This window comes from Phalacrocorax carbo, chromosome 3 (genome assembly GCF_963921805.1).
Source record: "Phalacrocorax carbo chromosome 3, bPhaCar2.1, whole genome shotgun sequence".
In the NCBI taxonomy this organism is placed as follows: domain Eukaryota; kingdom Metazoa; phylum Chordata; class Aves; order Suliformes; family Phalacrocoracidae; genus Phalacrocorax; species Phalacrocorax carbo.
The window spans coordinates 14,111,269-14,132,608 of record NC_087515.1 but is presented as its reverse complement, the minus strand read 5'-3'; the positions used below and the strand labels follow the sequence as shown (position 1 = coordinate 14,132,608).

The following is a 21,340-nucleotide window of genomic DNA, read 5'->3' as shown; positions in this document are numbered from 1 at the left end:
ATGCATGGCAAGTAAGATGGGATCTCTGACATACTCTGATTAAGCTAGCAGACAAATGGAGCACACAGTGGTCTAGAATCTTCATTGGTTGAAACACTGAACTCAAGTCTAACAATTCTCCTATTCTGTTTTTTCAAGTGCTTAAGGTTCTTCATGAATGACCTTAAGATCACATACATCAATGGAATGATCTCTTTGAGAAGCATGTTACCCAGGTCAGCACTGTCATCCAAGTGTACTCAAACACAAGGTGGGCTGCAGCAGATCACTAGATATCTGACAATACTGCCCATGTGACAAGAAAGTAAACAAGGATAAAATTATCTATTAATAGCCTTCATTATTAATATTTTTGTCTCATAATTGAACAAATGAAAGTAAAAGCCAAGAAGATTAAGAAACTCGCCCCATTAACAGATAGACAATGGTGTTGAACTTGCTGCCACAGGTGAGCCCCCTGGATGGGGATCTATTTCCTTCTATATTCTTCCATTGGAGGAACAGCATTTGAGGGCCTCTGATGATAATGCAGAGTCTCTGTTTCCCCTACAGGGACTGGTACCTATGTATAATGAATAGATCCTTCCCTGTATGGATTCAGAAGTCTGTGTTTTGATTGCTGTTAGGGCCTCTATAGTAATTGAGAAGGCTTTAGATATGAAACACTGTGCATTTCAGTGAAGCTATCGCTGTATCAAATTAATCTAGAAAAACCCACAAAAACATTCAAGATGGTCATGGTCCATCTGACAGTACATTTCAGTTTCTTACTGTGTTCCTGGCCAAGCTTCTCCAGGAATTACAGCACTCTCCCAGTTCAAGCAGTGTTCTTATTTTATTTGTAAATAGAAGGAACTGATAAACCAAACATCTCTACAGATTCTTAGAGAGTCACTTGACATTATTCTGGAAGTTTGTTTTGGTTCTTTGGGGGGCTTTTTTTTGTTTGTTTGTTTTTGGTTTTTTTTTTTTGTTTTGTTTTGGTTTGTTTGGAGGTTGTTTTTTTTTGTTAGTGGGTTCTTTTTGTTTGTCTGTTTTGAGGCAGAGGAAAAGGCTCATCCTTAGTACCTGTCTGGAGATTGATCATTCATGCCTTCTGACTACCAGTGTTCAACTTGAAACTGAAAGCACACAAATGCTTAAATGCCTATAAGGGAAAATAAAGTACTTGATAGATTTGCATGACAGATTTGAAACTAGTCCTGACTAAACACTATTGGCAAACACACAGAAATGCATAATATCCAGTAATCACAAGAACGGTCCTTGCACTCCTAGTCTGGCTCTCTGAAATGCATAGTGTGCATGCAACAGCCTCATTAGAACAAAAAGGACAACCTCTTGACCAGGTAAGACAAAGATTAATGTTAAAGGATCACCTGATTTTCCCCTTACCAATGCTTCTCTTACTCACTACTATACTCTGGGCTGTTGCAAATGATCACCTGGCCCTCCTGAATAGGCCTACAGAGCCCACACTGAATACAGATTAAGATGATCACACACTTCCAAGAGAGAAATCTGATGAAGATTCGGTGTGGTGTAATAAATAATAATAATCATAATCATTATCTTCCTCCTCACTGTTGTCCCCCTACAGTTTGGGCTCAGAAGAAAAATCCTTGGGTCATCACATACATCAGACCAATGAAGTTCACATGAGAAACTAAAGCACATAAACCACAGACCACATCCTAATGTTTGGACCTGATCTATAATTGAACCATCTTTTGGCCATGAATCTTTTGTCTTGCTGTTTTATACGCCAAAGAGAACAATCTCAACTTACATTCTAACAAAGGCAGCCTCCACTGCTCTACCCAACTCAGTATTCCACAGGTTCAGTCTTTTCCCTGAGAATGAGCTCAAAGCTTAGCATATTGCTGCAGTGAACTGCAACTACAAATAAAAGCAACACGAAGGCTTGGTGGTGTTTCCTCCTCTCTCCCCCTCCCTTTTCTTGCTCTGCTTTCTAGAAAGAGAAGCCTGCTAACTTTTGGTTGTCTTTGGGTAATGTGCAACAGCATTTCTGTCCAATATAAATCTTTTGGCAGAGCAAAAGACCTGCAGCCCCAATTACCAAGGAGGACAAGCAGTCTCCCAAGAGAAGCAGTTTTAATTCCCAGGGACTCTATTTTTAGTCATAGCACCAGAAGTCCCTGAAGCAACAATATCCTTTGACCTGTCATTTACAGCAGGGGAGGGAGCAGGGACAGAGTTGGTCTACAGATCTGAGTGTCCAACTACTACTATCCTACATTAAAAGAGCTCACACTGTACAGAGTGGGCAGATGCCAGAGAACAGGTGAATTTTCTTTTCCTCCACTTCACAAAAAAGGGCTAAAGGAGGAGAGAACAAGAGCAAACACAGTCATTAACAGCCCCAACAGACACCAACTGCTGAGATAAACCAAAGTTCTGACAGGCATGCTGGTCTGAATCTATAAGGACATTCACTTAAAGTTTCTTCAAACTAAAGTAAGGTTATAAATTTTTTCCACTAATGTAGTCATCAGCTATGCTGCACAGATAAAATCTGGGTAGATTGCAAGCAATTTTGTTTTTTCATGTGAGGAGGAGTACAATCCATCTTTCACAGTCATGCTGTCACAGAGAAGACTGACACTAAAGGAAGTATACACATGACAATGCGTAACAGAAGAAAAGCAATAAGTTATTTTTAAATAGTTACTATTTAGGGTAGAATTACCATTAGCATCTTGAATACTAAATCAAATCCCTTGTAAGGATTCTATCACAGGGAAGTGTAAAACAACAGCTTAGGCTCTGATTTACAGTTCACTTCCTTTTTCTCTTCATCAGAATGTAACATCTCCTACACAGACAACCAGTTATAAATTAAGTCCTCGATTTATGCTCTCTTCATCCACAACTTAAAAGCAATTCTCAAATTCTGGCAACAGCTTAAAGAAAAGTAAGAAATTAAGTTATTAATTAAAAAAAAAGCACTTTAGGAGATAGCATGGTAGAAGAAAGGGAATTATGGAAGTAGGGTGATCTGAATTCTCAAAAAAGCAGGAAACACCACCCAAGAGCCTCATTCTCAATAGAAGTGATCTACAACAAAAGCGGCTAACAGCTTCTTAATAATTCCACAAAAGGATTTTTTTTTTTAAATCGCTCCACTTAAACTTTATACTGTACAATGTACCAACTTCACTTCAACTTATGAAAGGAAATAACTGGTTTTTGTCCCCTTCAGTTTGACAGTGTAACACAGTTGCTGGTGTTCAAGTATAGATTCTGCCTAGACTATGGCACCTCTGTACAATTCTTGACATTACTGTGCCACGTTCAGGTGGCAAACACCAGCCCTTCACTACCGCCACTCAGCAAAGCTAGATCTTACTAGCAACACACAACTGTAAGAACTTGAATATAGAAATGCACAACCAGTAAGAAATGTACCTTTCTGTGCCAAGGGCTGGCCTCCCCACATACCAAGTAACACACACACACGCCCCCGCCAATATTCTGACTAGTACCACAGTTTGAGAACCATTAATGAACCAGGAGCAAAAGCTGACAATGGCAAATGGGTCTTTTTATACAGAACTAGTTTGTTAATAGTGCAAAAACATTAACAGGCAACAAAAAAAAAGTTGCTTCATAGTTATGGAGATGCTACAGTCTTAACCTCCACAAAGTCAATACCTAGTCATGCCTCCTTTACACAACAGCACGGATACTGTTACTAGCACCAGAGATGCTCACAATACTCAGCAGCCTGAAGAAATATGCAAATACATATATAAAAATGTACCATCAAATAACTCTATAAAGGATTCTGATCTTAAATAATTCTGAGCTGTAAGACAAATTATGCTTTTAAGAAATAAGCCTTCTTAACAAACCCAGATTAAGGCTCAAGAAATAAATATATACTACAGTATACATCAGTAAGAACTACAACAGCCACGGCTGTCCTCCATAACATGCTGCTTCTAACCTTTGGGAGGCTCAACGTAATGTCATCCACAAGAACACCAGAAAAATTAAAAAATACAGCCCTCTACATCACAGCCTTCCAACCCCATTTAATCTTGTAATAACAACGCCAATACGTTCTACAGAAGAAAAACGCCTCAGTGCTGCCTACACGAGTACCTGTGCCCTTAGAGCAGGAACCGTTCAGGCTTGAACAACGAGAAGGGGTGAAGAAAAGCCGGGGGAACCTCCCGGCTCCGGGGGCCCGAACCAAGCCCGCCCCGAGCCTCCCCACGCCGAAACCCCTCGCCCGCCACGACACCTGTTTTCGGGCGAGCCTCCGGCCCGCCCCGCCCGCGGCTCGGCCGCGCCGCCATCGTGCCCAGAGCCACCCCGGGGGCTGCCACGCTCCGCTGCCCCTCTCCCCGCGCCGCCCCGGCCCGTCCCCCCGCCGCCCGCCACAGCCCGCCGCCCCGGGCCCGGCAGGCCCCGCGCTGACCGTTGAGCGCCGACGCCTGCAGCGTGGCCCCCGAGGTGCCGTCGATGACTTTGATGGCGCCGCGAGCGGTGACGGCCAGGATGGCGTTGAGCGCCGGGTGGTAGCAGAGGCTGCAGAGGCCGTCGGCGTCGCAGCGCAGGCAGCCGTCCCGCAGCAGCAGCCACTCGCAGGAGCCCGGCCCGCCCGACACCGGCCCCGGCCCGGGCCCGGGCCCAGCCGCCGCCGCAGAGCAGGAGGCCGCCGCAGCCATCCTCCCGGCCGCCGCCGCCCTCAGGAGAAGGGCCCGGGGGAGCCGCTCACTGACAGACCCTAGAGGAGCAGGAGCCGCCGCCGCCAGTCACCATCCGGGTCCGGGGAGAGGGGGAAAGGGAGAGCGCCAGCGTGAGCAGGAAGTGACACAACCGCGCCGGATGCGGAACCGAACGCCGCTGGACACCGGGGAGGGGGGGCGGGGCTAGAAGCTGCTCCTCACGGGGAGGGGCGGGGCAGAAAGGGGGCGGGGCTGCGCTGAGCGCGCACCCTCACCCTTACCCTCCCGTCCCCTCGCGGGCCGGGGCGGTGCACAGGGCACCCCCCAGCCGCCGTGTGCGCATGCGCGGAGGGCGACGGGGCGGGAGTGGGGCTGTGGAGGGGTTCGCGGGCGGCCGTAGCCGTTGTGCCGCCTCCGCCCCGGGGAGACCCGGGAGGGGCATTAACGTTTCGTACCGTGGCTCCGAGGGTGATTTCGATTTTGTAGCGGAGGAGTGACGCGGGAGAGCTCCCGGTTGGGCCGCCTCCGGCCGGGGTAAACTCGGTCCCCGAGGTGGGCGCCCGCTTCTGTGATCCGTGCGACCTGTCCGTCCGTCCGTCGACACCCTGTGCTGCCAGCCTGAGCTACTTTTTTTCAACCCCCCAAAAGTAGGGATGGCGTCATCCTACCCACGAAAGCATCTTTTTCTGAAGGAGTATTTTACCACGCTTCAAAAACGACATAAGTGTAATAGTATTGTTGGGATTTTCCGCTGTTCACCCACTGGAATAACAGCTTGTACAGCCAACTAGCTCCAGGCATTCTTTTATCTAAGGAGCATGTTCTGCTAAAACATTTGAGAAAACTTTTAGGCTACTGCTGGTCTTAAATATAATGAAGTTTCAAATACAATGCAGTTTGCTACAGGAGAGTATCTTTATTAGGACCCAAATTAACAGAGGCTGCTGTAGCAGGAAAATGGTTTAAGAATTAATACAGCATCTGCATAAAGAAAAAAAGAACAAAACAAAACCAAAACCACACGGGTACGTGCACCCCCCAGGCTCATCAGAATTGTCCCAAGAGCAAAATGAGCAGTGTTTACGCTCACTTCACTTCAACTGGAACATAATAAGATCAGTAAAGGTAGTGACAAAAGTTACAGTTCCAGATCTGCTCTAAGTTGTCTCCACATCAAAGCACTTGATTTCGTACACTTTTCAAGTAGGTATAATTTTTCTAATAAATAACAGAGTATGTCTGACGGGTAGAAGAGGGAGAAAGACGCATACCTGTGTACAAATCTAGCTGCTCCATACAGAAGAATGTCCACAGAGCGCGTCTCGCTAAGGTACAATACCCATGTCTCCACCTTGGACAAGAACCTCTTTGCTGGATGGTTGTGCTCTCAGTTCCCAGAAATACTATCTGTATTATCACAAAAACTTACTTAGAGCCTCAAAGCTTGAGACTGATGGCATGTATAGGAATATAGACATGTCTTAATTCAGTAAATATAAATAAGCTTCATACATTCTGTAAACAAGTTTAATTCAAAATTTTTATAAAATACATCTTGTATTTACACACATACCTCATCTAAAAATATGAGTTTGTTGAATGCAAAGTTATTACAAACTATCAGAACCATGTGAGAGCTGTTTGTACATTTCTTGCACAGCATATGCAAAAGGTGACCCTAGAGATACTAAGATTAGAAGGTGCAAAACCGCAATTGTGTACAAAATATGTACTATGTTACGTGCATATCTACATTGCATATTACACATGTGCCAAGTCTGTGGAAAGGAAGTTAAAATTGCAGCTATAAATTTCACAGAACATTAGTATAGAGAAAATCAAGATATTTGGAAATTAAATAGAACATTCTTGCATCCTTTGAATATTCATAGTCATTTCAGATGCACAGGATCTGTTATGGGCATCTAATCAACAGCTCTGCAAAGAGGAACTAAGCTTAAAGCTCTCTGATAGCCCAGTAACCTAAATGTTTGTGGTGATATTAGCTAAACCTGTATTCACAGAGTCTGGAATGAGTCGTCTAACACTAGCTGGATATTCCTGTTAAAAAAGAAATAAGTAATGAGAAAGAGATAAGACCAGATTATCATGCAAGATTCCAAAGCTAACATGCTTTTTTTTTTCTTTTGAAATACACTGTCATTGCCTTTTTTTTTTTAAGGACGTGGTATGCTCACAAAACACTTGCAGATAAGTATTAAGGTGCTGATGTAATTTCCTTAGTACAACTCTGCAGTATTTCCACCAGAACTTCTGCAGAAGTCAAAAATTAGGTGAATAGTCAATCACTCTACCAGTTTTTCTCCTTTAATGGATTACAAGCTAGAGTATTACATTACAATTTATGCTCAGCACCAACTTTAAGTAGTTCTGTTTAAAACCAACACAAGCTTCAGCCAGAAAAGCAGACTGAATAAGCTAAAGGTTTGTGGTAGAGCTGGACTTTAAAATTATATATTTTGCATCAGTAACAAGTGGTAGAAATATGTTACTAAAATGGCAAGTTACACAGTTCAAAAAGCTGAAAAACTCCAGTTCTGATGAGGAAACATGCCTGCCAGGGATCAAAGACAGCCCTTGCTAGTACCTCGTCATGGTTGATTTTTATTTGCAGCATTAAGTTAGAAAAACAGGAAAAAAGACATGGGGAATGCTTTTTTTTCTCCTGTTACCAAAAAAAAATATTGAGAAACTGAAGATTGCAAATGCCTAAGTTAGTACCATGCAAAGTGGACTTCCCTTGTGAAGAAACATTACCATAAGGACCATTACATAAGCAATCAACACAGTACACAGGAAATATTTAACGTGTCATCACATTATTACATAATCCTTGGATAGTCAAAATTTGCAAGACACTAATTGTTACTAAGGCTGTAATTCTACCTTATTTAGTGGGGGGGGAATCTGGCCTTACAAATCTTTTTTATGTCTCTTTACAAGGGATTAACACTGGGGGCGGAGGGGGGGTGAAATGGAAAATGGATGCATGTTAAATACCATGCTATTAAATACCATTGCTTTACAAGACAGAGCAAGATGTTGTAAAACATAGTTAGGGAAGCATTATTTTTATTTTGTCATCATAAAATAACATTGTTTAAAGATCACACAAATTTGATAGATCATCTTTTTTTCTCCAACATTAAGCCAGCACTACAGTTGAGAAAGGTATTCACCCATTTCTCTGTAAATTTATACTTTTAAGTAAAATAATTTGATTCTCTAAATATGCATTTTAATTATGTCACGCAGTATCTTGCTCCTTTGGTCAGAGATAGTAAGTGAATACTTCAAATACTCGTATCTTCAATTTTTAAAAACCCAATATACATCCTTAACCAAGGAGTATTGACGCTACACACAAGCCATAGATACAAAATACACAGTATATACATGTTTTGAAAACAAATTGGAATTTATAAAAACTCAATAGCCAAATCAAAGTAATTGAGGCACTAAATTAAAAGTAGTATCTTTATGTCTTGATCATACAGACTTTTCCATGAACAATCAGGACTTTTTCATAAATATATATTATCTACAGAATTTGCTGTGCCAAAAAAGTCAGCTGTGTTTAAGCTCAAAAGAAAAATTGCACTTTGAGATTGTTACAGTTAACTACTCATTCTTCTCCTCGAATATAGTAATCTGGTCCTAGTGCTTTTGGCACAGGTATCGAGTTGTGGTTTTGCTACACTTCCTTATAAAACACAAGGTTGTTCTGTTTTATTCATTAAAATCTGAAGAGTCAAACAAACCTGGAACTTTGATACAAATCTATATAGCTACAGTTGCTTCATTAAATAATATACACAAATATGCTCTTCGATCTTAAAACATCTTGACAACTGGATACAAAACAGTCACTTATATTATCTCCTGCCTCCTTAATCTTACGCATTATCAGTTTGCAAGTGACTAAAATATGGTTTCTGGCCACATCTTGCACTAGATCACACCCCAGTGTACAAGGACAGAAAATAAATGTATAATAAAAAGATTGGATAAATTAGAAGGGGTTTCTTGGTCTTGAATTCTTCTCCAACTAGTAATGATGCAGCACTGTATGCAGCCCAGAAGACTCCAAACAACTGAAAAAGAAGATGAACAGTCTTAGCTAATGCCACAAGAAAGTCTCTCCAAATACCAAGATAAAAATCAGTTCTTCTCTCAATATAAGTAAAAAGGTGCTTCCCCCCAAGAATTTTCAGCGGAAGAACTCTACATGCCACACACAGAAAGAATGCGCTATGAATTTTCATTTAAGTTTAGAGAAATATTTAACAAATAGGCATGTTATTTTCATTTCAGAATTTATACTGAAGTGGGCAGCTCAGCTAAGGATCTACAGTAAGTTTTCTCTAATATAAGACATATAGATACCATAAAGCAAGCTGTAAGCTTACATACGCAGATAATCTGAAACTTCACTGGATTAGTAACTTTTCTTTCCACCTTAACGGTCCCCAACTAACAACCCCTCCCTTTCTTTAAGCAAAGGAGTTACTACACTTGACTCTTCCTCCTACAATATATACCAGAGGGTTAAATTACCATTTTTGTTATTTCAGGATTCACCTGGCTCATAAGCTTTTCTTTAATTATCGTGCCCCCCCCTTACATTCCTATTCCTTTCAGGTGCAGTGAGAAACCTGCCAACATACAACCTGTATCAAAAACTATATTGCTTACTAAGTTAAGAAAGAACCAGTTTAAAAGACTGGTAGAAAGTAACATTACCTATGAATATCCACTATGTTGTATGAAGTTAGCACGCATACTTTAAAAAAAAAGTCCTGAGGTCAGTGAACTTGACTCAAACCTCAAACTAACAAGGTTACAGCAAAAAGTAATCAGGCTTCATTATCCTCTAGCAGCACCCTGAATATCAACAAAAAAGGAAAAAATACTTAAAACTGAGAGGCATGCAAAAACACCATAACCTTCTGCAAAACACAAGGCCAAAGAGGGCAGACATAATAGGACCCCAGCAAAGACCTTTTTCCACAGTTCTGTCAGACGAGGGATCCCTTGAGGGATTACGTGGCCCATTCAACTGCCATTGTAAAACCAAAAAACCAACCCCAAAGAAATTGCACATTATTGCATACTTCTGTTTTTTGCTGCCTAACCTGGGACTGCAGAGATGGACAAGAAGGACAATCAAGATCCTGACTGGATTCCCTAAGATATATTAGGAAAATTGCAGCAATTAAAACAATCGAGGTGCATTACTTTGGTAGTTTACTTTGCTCATTGCAACTGGAAAAGAACCGACTTGAATTTCACTATTTCACTGTAAGGTCCCCAGCTTTAGGACTGTGAAATATTTCCCCAAGCACAGAGGTCTCAAGCCATACAAAGTAGTACTTGTCACAGCATAAATGGTTTTGGCCATATGGGGCTTGGCCTGCATTTTCACCCTGAAGATACAAAGGTAAGAACCTTGCACAGATTCACCCTGAAGTTAAGGTAAGACTGTTAACAGTCAAGTAACAGATGTTTAATTAACATATATTTATTTTCAAGTTATATATTAGTTAACTGGCAAGTTCATGATTTGCTTTCCGACTGTACCACTTAATAGTAATTGCAAGTTACCAAGTCACAAAGACAACACTTGTTTTTTGTCATACACTTCAGTTGTGCTTCAATTATACTCTTTAGCAGCAAGCTAAAAGGACAGAAATCAATCAAATCAACAGAAGAACTCTAAAAGCACACAGCTCAGTTAGTAACAGAATTTCTCAGTCAGCCTTTCCAAAAGTTGAGCAATAACTTCAAAGGCTACCTAAAAGGGTTTCAAGGAGTACTGGAAGCGTGTAAGAACAGTATGGGGTTCTGGGATCTATCAGGGAACATTGCGAGTTTCATAGAAGTGTCTGACAGCAGGTGGTATCAGGCAAGTCATTCTTGATTTGTGCCTTACATTCCACATCTGTAAGATCAGAACAATACTTACCTACTTACCCTGCAAAGGGTATTGAGAGCTTTGTACTGCTACAGCTATGGAAGGTCTCAGAACAATGACTAACGTCATATTCACACTGCAGTAACTAAAAATAAACAGGATGATGGGAGGAATGGATAGAACAGCTTATTTTCAGGTTCTTCATTTTGAGGTTTAATTATGCATCCTCTTCTCAAAATGGTCATCCTATTTACTGCAACTATTATAGCACAGCAAAATATTTGAACAGAAGCTAACCTGATAACAACAGGTTACAGCAACAGCACCGTCCATCCCCAAGTACTCAAAAGATACAACAGAATTCGCTTAGCAGTCCACCATGCTAACCAAAAACGGTGACAGAGCTTATGCTGTAGTTCTGAATATGTTGTCCTGAACAGATTAATACATGGAGATGTTAAGAAAGTGACTTAAAAGTAACTGTAAACAACTCCCAGTAGATGATACTGAACTTACTTTTATTAGGGTAGAAACAACTTCAAAGGATCCAACCACCAAAAGCACAGGTGCTATGACAATGAGGGGAAGTAGGGAATATCCTATCACACCAAGAACTTGGCCATAAGCAACCTGAAATTTTCAAGCACATAAAAACAAGCTTGTTATTGCTCAATCTTTGTCACCAAACACAATTTGGTATTGTTATATAAGTACGAATAGAGATAACAATGTATTAGGTATTCATGAAATTTCAGCTAGGAAGCTTGCAAGCACGAAAATTGTTTTTTGTACGCTACCCCCTAGAAATTTATACATTCTGAGAATTTCACATTTTGAGCCACAAAACTGATTTACGGGCATCTGGATTATGCTGGTATGCGGAAAGCCCATGCAACCACATTTATAAAAGCTTTTTCTTTCGAAACAGTATTCACATAAGATGACTCTAGCAATTGTGATTAAAAGAAAAATCTAAAACAAAGGAATGTAAATAATGAAGGAAGTCTGCAAGAGTAGTTCATCATTAATGCAAGATGCATAGTAAAAATACAAAAGCCAGCTATCACTGTATATTTAGTTCTTCATGACACAGTTCAATGCATTTTATGCTGCAGAGCCATTTTAAGAAGTTTCTACCCTTCCGAATCTTCCGCTGTAGCTGTCTGCGGGCCTTGATGTAAGTCCCTTTTTGTTTACACCTGAATCACTTAATGACTCGATTTGTAAACAGCTCAAACAGCTATTCTGACCCCGCTGGTGCAAGCACCTGGAGGGAACATGCGCTGACTTTCATCCTTTAACGGGTTTGAACTGCAGCAGGCCAAGGATGAAAACAAACACCAAGTGCTCGATCCACAAGGACATTATACAACTGCTGCTGGCCCCATTTAAAAAAAGCAAAGTTTAAATAAAGAACAGTGCAAGAGAAGTGCAAAAGAGGGGAAAAGGTCTTGTTTAGCTCCGTGAGGGAGGGAAAAAACAAACAAACAAAAAATAAAAAAAACTTGTCCCTCGAGAATGGACTTCAGTTCTGGATCACAGGCACCTGTTAGAATTTCTGGGATTCATAGTACAAATTTTCACATTGTTTATCACATCCAGTGCACCATCCATCACACAGAAAGATTAGCTGACCATTTCTGTATTTTAGGTATTATTTTGGAGGCTAAGAACCTGAAATGTAGATGTTACGCTTACCAACTGCATCCGTTCTTAGTTGGCTACAAGGTCTAAAGCCAAGACCAAGAAAACCCAACTACTACCCAAAAACATAGCCAAGAGCTTTTACACTACCCCCCTTCTATGTCCTTTTTGCATACAGGTACTTACTTCTCCTCCAAGAACCCTGGCCAGTAAAAAAATTGTCAAGGATCCAAATATCCAAATAGTTATAATCCAAGAAACAACCTTAAGAGATAAAGAACAATTTGTTTATAGTAATAATTTTCATTGTGGGAAAGGAAAACTCATTTCTATTAATCACTTTCACTGCAGTCAAGGATTTTTTTATGCAAAACTGAATTCTGAATTGTGGTAAGAATAGTTTTACTTATCACAATGCAACTTGAGAATAAAAGAGCAGAGGTTACATTTACAGAATCACATTAATGGTAATACAGTGAACATGGAATGCACGTACAATGTGCTTTGTAAGTAATGTAATATTGTATCAGAGTAGGAAGGGTTTAGTTAAAACTAAGGCTAAGACCACCCTAGCTAAATGCATTCACATCACCCCTGTTAAAAAAGGCAGGCTCAGACAGTTTTTAGAAGTCAGCCCAACCAATACAAGTGGTTGGAATTCTGCTGCTTTAATCCACAAAGATGCCACTTTACTCAAACTGAGATCGATCAGAAGACATAGGACTAACTTTCAGTAGAACTTGATGAGGATTACAACTTAAGACTCCCAGGACAAAGTCTGCAATTATTTTTTCTTGCTTCTTTCATTGGTCTGCCCTTAAACTGAAGAAGAAATCTTAAAATCATTCTTCAGCTTAACAAGCTTTCCAAGTAACTTAGCTATTCTTGGGGTTGAGGCACTGGGAGGATTAGAAGTGAAGCTCTCCCTTCTGAAATACCTTTTTAGAGGGGAAACAACAATATCAGTCCTGTGTGTATTTCCAAATATACAACAGCTGCACTTAATGAAGTTAGTACTCACTTTTTTTTTCTTATTTAACAGTTCCAGATTCACAGAAGAATCAAATAGGGGATGATTTTTCTTTAAACTTAAAACCAGATAAAAATCACAGCTCCACTTCAAAAAAATAAGATAAATGTAACAGCTTTATGTTATTTGTGAAAATAGTGCATGGCCTCCTTTTACTTCCTCCTCTTCCACAGTCTAAAAGAGGAGGACCACATTAGTCTCAGAGCAGGTGTTCTCTCTTCTGCTTACAGCCCACTAGATTCAGTTCATCTAGTCTGCTGTCAGTCAGTTTAGCTTTCCCTCCTCACACATATACAACACACATCCATATGCTAAATCCACTGCTCCTAAGAAACATTAGACCTACTGTTCATGTACAGTAGGTACACAAACTGCAGAAGGTAGTTTATCTGTCATGGGATCAAGGGTCCTTCCTTTGCCTAGGAGGCGGCTAGGCGGTTCACTTTAATACAGTGGTTTAGCCTACTCACTTCATGTCTCAGAAACAAGATACTGAGAGAGAGTTCTTCGTCAGCATTTGGTACACCATATGGAAGCCAGAGGTCGTAAAGGGAATGATTTTATCTCGCCATTCACAAAAATCCTTGCACAAGCACATTCTGTTGCTTTACATATGGTTTATTGCTATACTAAGTTGTATTTAAAACAGCTGTAACTACACAGTCATAAAGATTTCTGAAGCAGGATCACCTAGGCTCACATTCAAATTGTGACTATAACCAATATCGCTTCCCTATTTCAAACTGAACATAAAGAAAAAAGCTAACGGTGTTTATGGAGGCCAATTAAATCTGCACAATGCCTCTGAATAGCTATTCACCCAAGAGTTCAAAAGAAATTATTGAAAAAGTCTATCAACAAGAAGAGAGTTACTTAACTGTAATTGAGCAGGGAGGACAAAACAGTAAATGGCACTAATGAAGATTAAATATACCAGATAACAGTGGTCATATAGTATGATTTAAACAAGTAGCTTTATTTGTCAGGAAATTAAAATTCATGACATCCAAACAAATGTTCTTCGGTAACATTTTTTAGTAATAGAAAGCATGTTAACAAAAGGTCACAGCTGAATGGAAAGATTCACTAATGTGACTATAAATCCATTAGTATTGATCTGTTTCCTCTAGAAACCACATCTTTCCTTTGTTTTATCTGTATAAACATAAGCCTGACATTTCATCACGATTAACTTATCCATGCGCTATTTAATACATTTCCTACTGCTGTCTTTCTACATATTAACCTGAGAAACAGCATTTGAAAAGACTTTCTACCTACATAAGAATGCAAATTGCTTAGCAATCATGTCCCCAGATTTAGTCTAGATTTCTTTTTAGGTAGAAGGCTTACACCCACCTTAAATTGTCCATATAATGAAATCATTGAGAAGAAGAGGACAACTGCCAGAGGACCCCAGAAGTCTGGATTGTCTCTCACTACTTGCCTATTAAACCCAAGAGATGGCATAGGCATCAAAACACATCGAATTTTGTAGTAAATATCCTTCAGATCAATGTCGAGTTCTTCCCTGAAATTGTAAAGCAAGAGAACATTACTATACACCGGAGTAATGAAACAGAGCATAAAGCAGTAACTTCAGGGGCAAACATTGGGTCTCCTGCCAGCCACAGGCTTTCTGAAGCCATGACTAGCAAAGGAACAGTTCATCCACAACAAAGCAATACCATACCTTCATCCCGCATTCAGTAACTGGTGTGACACAGTTAGATATATTTAATTATTCAAAAATCAATTACATGACTGAGCATAGAAAACATACGCCACATACCCTAACAGTCTACATTAAGCCAGTAGATCTATTTTCTGACATGCAGGAACACGTAACACATTCATACCACTATGACTATTTAAAAGTCAAAGACATGCGTACACAAACGTAGGATGTCCGTGTATTCCTATGCTGAGCAGTTTGGCGTGAGCACACTCATTATGGAAACATTTTATTTCAAATTCTGCAAGAAAGAGTACCTTTACATTCACTAATCCTAAACCATTCAAAATACATTGGGTAAAACCAGTTTCTTTTAACATAAAATGGGGTTTAACTTGCTTCAACAATAGTAGTTTTCAGCAGACCAGTTTATGCCAGTTTTTATTTACTGGCTTGTTTCCAATATGGGTAAAAAAAATAAAAGCCAATTAAACTAGCAATAAATTCTATCAATACATCTTGCTCTTCTCTAATTGCCTTCTCCACTCCCTGCTACAAACTCTCTGTAAGCTGCTACAAAATGATCAGAAGATTCTTCTGCATAGGAGGTTCTTAACTGGCACATCTTGTCCTGATTTTCCTAGCACAAGGGGAAGGAATTGCCATTGCCTACGCAGTGGGCAGTTCTGCTTCTTTTAGGTTTATGCGTGGAACCTTAAGACAAAACTGTACGCTAGTGTCTTCCTTATGCAGTCATGACTGAGGCGCTCTGAAGAGCTGCAAGAGACTTCAGGCAGATATCCCTCTGCTCTACATTTAAGAGCGCAGTGGAGAACAACATATAATCATATCCTAAGTCCATTTATGGAAGTTTTGTACAAGGCTTTGATATATGCCTTTTTCCTCAGAAATGCTGAAGCAAGAAATAAGTGCAAAGACATAATGCTTGATGGAATGAAAGATGATTCACCCCAATTTCTCTCTCCTAAAAAAAAATTAAATACTGCTCATTGAGTCCCTCAAGGAAATGTCAGGATTGCTATTACTGAAGCTATTTCAGAATTGGTATTACTAACCTGTGACTATATAACAAAAATTGTTCTTTAACACATCCCTGAACCTAAAGAGTAGACTAGAAGCATCTATTTTCCTCCATTTATCTAAACAGGATGTAGCTTTCCTGTATTTTACTCCCAAGATTGTGTAACAAATATTTCCTGTCTGGAAATAATTCTTTGTCATCACCTAGAGCTTCTGACAGTTTCATGCGAATTAACTGTCTTTTACATGAAGCTGACAGCTATCTCACCTAAGAAGTGATGGTAGCCTGTTACAGGAAACAAGTGTCTGGAGTAAGGCTGCCCACTGAGAAAGGAAGGAAAAAAATCTCAGTCTATTGAACAAACTGCTTGCATGGTAGCCCTGCGTTGGTGAACTTCCTTTAACTGGCTGATATTCTTGAAATCCTTAGTAGGATTCAGGCTGCAAGGCTTCATTACAGCACAGGTTCTGGGAATAATCAGAACTGCATAAAAACTGCTACATGGAAGTCAGATTAAGGCCTTCTCCACTAGGATGATTATATTCATCCTGTTTGCCACAAACTGATCATTTCCCTGGCATGTTCTCCTCACTTCCAGCAATCAGAAGCTTAGAACACCTAGCTGTCTTTGAGTCAAAGACTTTCATCTTTGTGACTTTGGGGTTTTTGGCTTTGCGTCTTTGGTTTTTGTGGTAAAAAAAAGCTACACAAAAGAGGTAATTCCTATGCTGTCACCTCAGTACACCATTCTGTTTCTTAATTAAAAGTTAGAGGATTACAGAACAGACTTATTCACACAAGGAACTACTTCTGCACACTTTAATTTAAAGTGCTTTTCAAGTAGCAGTTTCATTGTTAAGCTTTCCAGACATCTGTTCTCTCAGCACTCCCATCTGAGTTCTCCAGAGTACTCTTCTGCTGACTTCATTTTTTAAAAAAGCATTATTATCTTTAATTCACACAGGAAAACACTGAGACCCTAAGAATGAAGTTGCTTATGTGCAGACCAAGGGCCAAGACCCAGGCTGCCTGACTCACAGTGTAGTATAGCCTTAAGATACAAACTTCCTTCAGCCAACCACGTTTCTGTGAACAGAACAAGGGATGCAGATATTTTCAGTTTTAAGGACATTTTTGTCTTTCAACACTTACACCCGTTTAATCTAAGCTTTATAAGGTAAGATAGCATCAAAGATTTTAAAGTTTGTGCTACCCTGCCTCTAGCATCCCTACCGTAATAAGCATGATTCACAATGCATTGACTTCGGAGCAACTAGCAGAATTTACTTAGATTTACTTAATACTAATCTTTCCACAGGATTGTCTTAGCCTCTGATTCTTTGACAGCATTAAGAAACTCGCAACATCAGCACAAGAGACAAAGAATACAATCTGATTTTCCAAACCATTACAAGATCACCAGATAAGAGCAGAAAAGCCATTAAAGCTTTATACTTACAGAGATTAATAAATTCCTCCTCCCCTTCTCCCCCACAATGAATAACAAGCCTCTCTTTTACACTAAAAATAAAATCCATAATGGGAAACATAATCCTTTCATTCCTGCACCAGAAAACACTCACTGGTAATTTGTCAAACAGAATTCTGCTCGCAGCAAAAGGCTGTGGGACAATTTCAGAGGCTAAAAGTTGTTTGGTTTTCCTACACAGCTAATAAAGATAGATATCCCAAAATAATTATGACATACAGGAGTGGCTTGTTGTCTTCTGGGTCATCATCTTCCACTTCCAGAAGCCAGCCATACCCTCTCTGTCTTAGGAATGTAGTTGCAGTAGATTCTTTGATGAATTCTCCTCCAAGATTTAGCTTAACATCTGGAGTTGTTATGGAGCCACTAAGATCTTCGAGAAAAAGGGAAAGATAGATATACGTTTCTATGCCTTGTCACAAGCCACTTGATTTCAAAAGTACTGGAAGATACAACAACAGACATATAAAGCTGCATGTCCTGGTCATCACCGTGAACTACTCGAAGTTACAGAATAAAATTATCCGTCAACAGATACTTAATTTGAAAGGGTGCTTCTGGTTTTAATGCAATGGTAATAATGTTGGTTTACACCTCAAATTACCAAGTTTTAGCTTCTAGATGGAACCCTTGTTTTGTTGACATAGAGTTATGGTATGACAGAAAGGCTTCAATTTTTGCTTTATCACTAATCATGCAAAGGCATAAAAGGAGTTAACTAATGAAAGTCTCATCGCACTTTAAGTTGTGGATTATTTACCACTTTTTTGCTGACCATGCTATACCTCTTTTGGAACCCACTCCTGCACCGTGGCATTGTTTCAGACAAAACCATTTTCTGCTTCTATGTCCGATTTTTCATGAAAGAAAAACATCTGTAGATGTTTTCACTTGTAGCCTGCCTTTAACACAGGTGAAACTGTTGCAAAAAGCATACTATCAGAGATCCTTAGGCTCCAGCCAATAAGATATACAAGGAGTTATCTTCAATATATCATGATCTTACTCTGCCACAGTACTAAACAAAACAAAGAGTAATTCATGTAGGTTATAGCTGTCACTAATAATTTGGTGATCTATTTATCACCAGTAACTATTGATTTTATTTTCTCATTGTATTCAGTTATATACAGATGAAAAATACAAAATAGTAACTGAAAATACAGAAAGCAACTTGAAGAAAAAATACAGAAGTGAGAATTCCTTTAGGACATGATGGATTTCCATTATTTGCTAAAAAGGAAAAATCCAAACAAACATGGAAATTTTTTGTACAAGCTTATTACAAATATATTGAAAGACAAAAACTCTTCTCATCCAACACCTTTTCGCTTCACCGAAGAAAATCTTATTTTTCCTTTCCATCGTTGTGTGTTCTTCACACGAAAACGTTCCTAGGCACAAACTTCCTAAAACACATAGCTATAGCAACTCTTTCTGAAACACATACTCGCAGAGGCACATCAGGCCATATTTGTAGATTATATTTGCAACATCTTCTATCAAAACACAAAGCAGTTTTACTGAAGAAAGATTTGTACAGTGACAGAATCTCACACAGTCTTCAGTCAGCGTTCACTGATCACTCAGTATCACAATTAGTTTAACAAAATTCTCCATCCCAAATCAGCTTGCTAGGGAAAATAAATCAGCCTGTACTCATATGGATCAAGATTTGGGAAGCAACTAGAAATTAGAGTGCAGCATGCAATATTTTAATTTAGAAATGTCAAGCTGTTTAATTTTGCTTACATTTTTGTTTCTTAGGGTAGGTCTCTGCAGCACTCTGCAGACAGGACTACACTTGAACACGCAGGAGATCACACCTTGCTTGTGTTCATAAGGAACATTCAGCTGAGTTCAATTCAACACACCCTACTGGAAAGGTGGCTGTGTTGGACTGGGTTCAGCATTGCTCAGCAAATAATTCAAGGGGTAATCCAGAGAGTTTCTGTGCAGAGGTACATTTGGATCCTTTTTCAGGCTAACGTGGAGAAGAAAAACAAACCAGAAAAAAAAAGAAAGCCGAGATTGTACCTGTTGATTGGTATTCCCTGCCAGAAGGACTGGGAAGTTCACCAGAGAACAGGCATTCTACAGCAGTTTTTCCACTTCAGTAATTCTTTTTCAGGGTGGGGCACATGAGTCAGATTTACATGATTCCCTACCCCTATCCAAAATTACAACAGTAACTAAATACATACATAAAGCAGAATGCTTGTTGTTTAAATGGGTAGAGCCCAGAAGGCCATTCTCCCTCAAAATAAGTTGGCAGAGTGTTGACTCTTATATTCATTTTCACAGTCTTAAGACAGTTCTTCACGGCAGGCTGGATCACCGCAGCTGCTTGTGCAGCAGGCCACACCTCACCCCCTGAACTACACGCAGGGCTTCTTTTTTGGCCCCTCATTACTGTGTCAAAACAAGACACGGCGCCGAGGCTTTGGCCCGGCACCACAGGAACGCGAGCACAGGGTACAGACTCCACCAGGCGCCGACCGGCGCTCCCAGCACGGCGGGACGGAGGAGCGGTCTGTGGCGGCGCTCCTCGCGGTCACGGCGGGTCGCCGGGCGCAACCTCCACCAGGGCGATCCCGAGGGAGGGCGCCCCTCGGCCTGCCCTGCCCCCGGCTGCCCCCGCCGGGGGACAACGCAGCGGTTCCCACCACGCCAAGCGCCGCCGCCGGCGCCCTGCAGCGGGTCCCGGAGCCGCGGCCCGAAGGCAGCGGCCACCGTGGCCACGCCGCCCCGCCCCCGGCCACGCCGGCAGCCCCGAGGCGGGGGCGGAGAGAGGCACCTCCTGCCCCAGCGGCACGGCAGCCGCCCGCTCCCCGGGCCCGGCCCAGACCCTCCCGGGGAGCGGAACGGCCGCGCCGCGGCCCCGCGCTCACCTTCGGCGTCTGCCGAGGAGACGAAGGTGAAGTCCCCGCTGCTGGGCGCGTAGAGCGGCGGCGGCGGCTGCTGCTGCTGCTGAGGGCCCGGGGGCTGCATCTCCCCGCCCTCCGCGGGGCTGCGGGGCCGGCAGGCAGCGGGGCAGGCAGCGGGGCAGACGAGCGGGCGCCCGGGCCGGGGGCCTCACGGGGCCTCCTGTTCCTCCCCCTCCGGCGGCGGCCGGCACCGACGCCCGGAGCGCAGCCGCCTCACAGTGCAACAACAAGCGACACCGCCCCTCCGATTGGCTGCTTGCAACGCGCGCCGCAGTTGGCCGCCGCAGACCCAATGCTGACTGGCTCCCCGGTTCTGTCTCGGGGAGTGAGTTCACCTTGACTCCGCTATAAAGCTTCTCCTGATTGGATGGCACACGGCTCATTGGGGGGTGGGGGTGTAGTCGTGTTGTTACTGTTCGTTCGCGGGGGCCGGCGCCGTCGTCAGGCTCGTGCATTATCGGACGGACAACGGCCGCCGCGGCGGACTGGGCGGCTTCCCCCCGCCTGGCTCTGACCTTGGTGGCCGCTCCGGCGTGAGGGCTGCTGCCGGGGCGATGGGCAGCGTTGAAGACCTGAGGCCAGATGTTTTGGTCCGGTCTGACCTCCCGGAACCGAGCCGAAGGCCGACGGCAGAAGCTCGGCACCGGCGGCACCCTGGGACGACAGCTTCACCCCCTCGGCCCCATCAGCAACAGTTTTCATGGGTTTCTTTCACAAGTTGTTCATCCCCACGGCCGGTGCCCTCCGCCTGCCCTCATCTGCCTTCGGCGTGTTACCATGTTTAATTGTAAATCTGCTGCTCATTTCATAGGGAGGTATTTTCTTTTGATACCTTGAACAAAAGCTAAAAGATAGAAGGTTCCACTGTGCCTTTTGTGATGGACAGGATATGCTAAATTTA

The 21,340-nt window shown here is 41.8% G+C and overlaps 2 protein-coding genes across 3 annotated transcripts in view; both read right to left on the bottom strand.

Moving 5' to 3' along the window:
- The window catches only part of BIRC6 (baculoviral IAP repeat containing 6), a 185,244-nt gene extending 180,453 nt beyond the window's left edge, over window positions 1-4,791 (bottom strand). The window contains 2 exon segments of the mRNA XM_064445901.1: window positions 4,448-4,769; window positions 4,771-4,791. Of these exon segments, the coding sequence (XP_064301971.1) occupies window positions 4,448-4,769; window positions 4,771-4,791 (343 nt within the window).
- A 2,511-nt stretch (window positions 4,792-7,302) lies between these two features.
- On the bottom strand, window positions 7,303-20,710 carry YIPF4 (Yip1 domain family member 4). Of its 2 annotated transcripts, XM_064445900.1 has the most exons (7): window positions 20,404-20,710; window positions 17,732-17,885; window positions 14,666-14,837; window positions 12,463-12,540; window positions 11,149-11,262; window positions 10,684-10,777; window positions 8,689-8,812 (listed from the first exon to the last, which is right to left on the bottom strand). In XM_064445900.1, exons 1-6 carry the CDS (start codon window positions 20,501-20,503, stop codon window positions 10,688-10,690), a joined length of 708 nt encoding a protein of 235 aa, XP_064301970.1. In that variant the 5' UTR covers window positions 20,504-20,710; the 3' UTR covers window positions 8,689-8,812; window positions 10,684-10,687. The 2 variants fall into 2 exon arrangements, with proteins under 2 accessions (XP_064301969.1, XP_064301970.1); XM_064445899.1 differs by lacking the exon at window positions 10,684-10,777 and having other exon boundaries at window positions 7,303-8,812; window positions 20,404-20,705.
- Between the last annotated feature and the right edge of the window lie 630 nt (window positions 20,711-21,340).

What these genes read in the sequence shown, in the direction of transcription:
- YIPF4 (XM_064445899.1), bottom strand. Translation starts at nt 20,503, where the DNA reads ATGCAGCCCCCGGGCCCTCAGCAGCAGCAGCAGCCGCCGCCGCCGCTC. An exon ending in CTCCTCGGCAGACGCCGAAG is followed by an intron (nt 17,886 to 20,403) that starts GTGAGCGCGGGG and finishes TTTTTCTCGAAG; the next exon opens with ATCTTAGTGGCTCCATAACA. An exon ending in CATTATATGGACAATTTAAG is followed by an intron (nt 12,541 to 14,665) that starts GTGGGTGTAAGC and finishes TTATCTCTTAAG; the next exon opens with GTTGTTTCTTGGATTATAAC.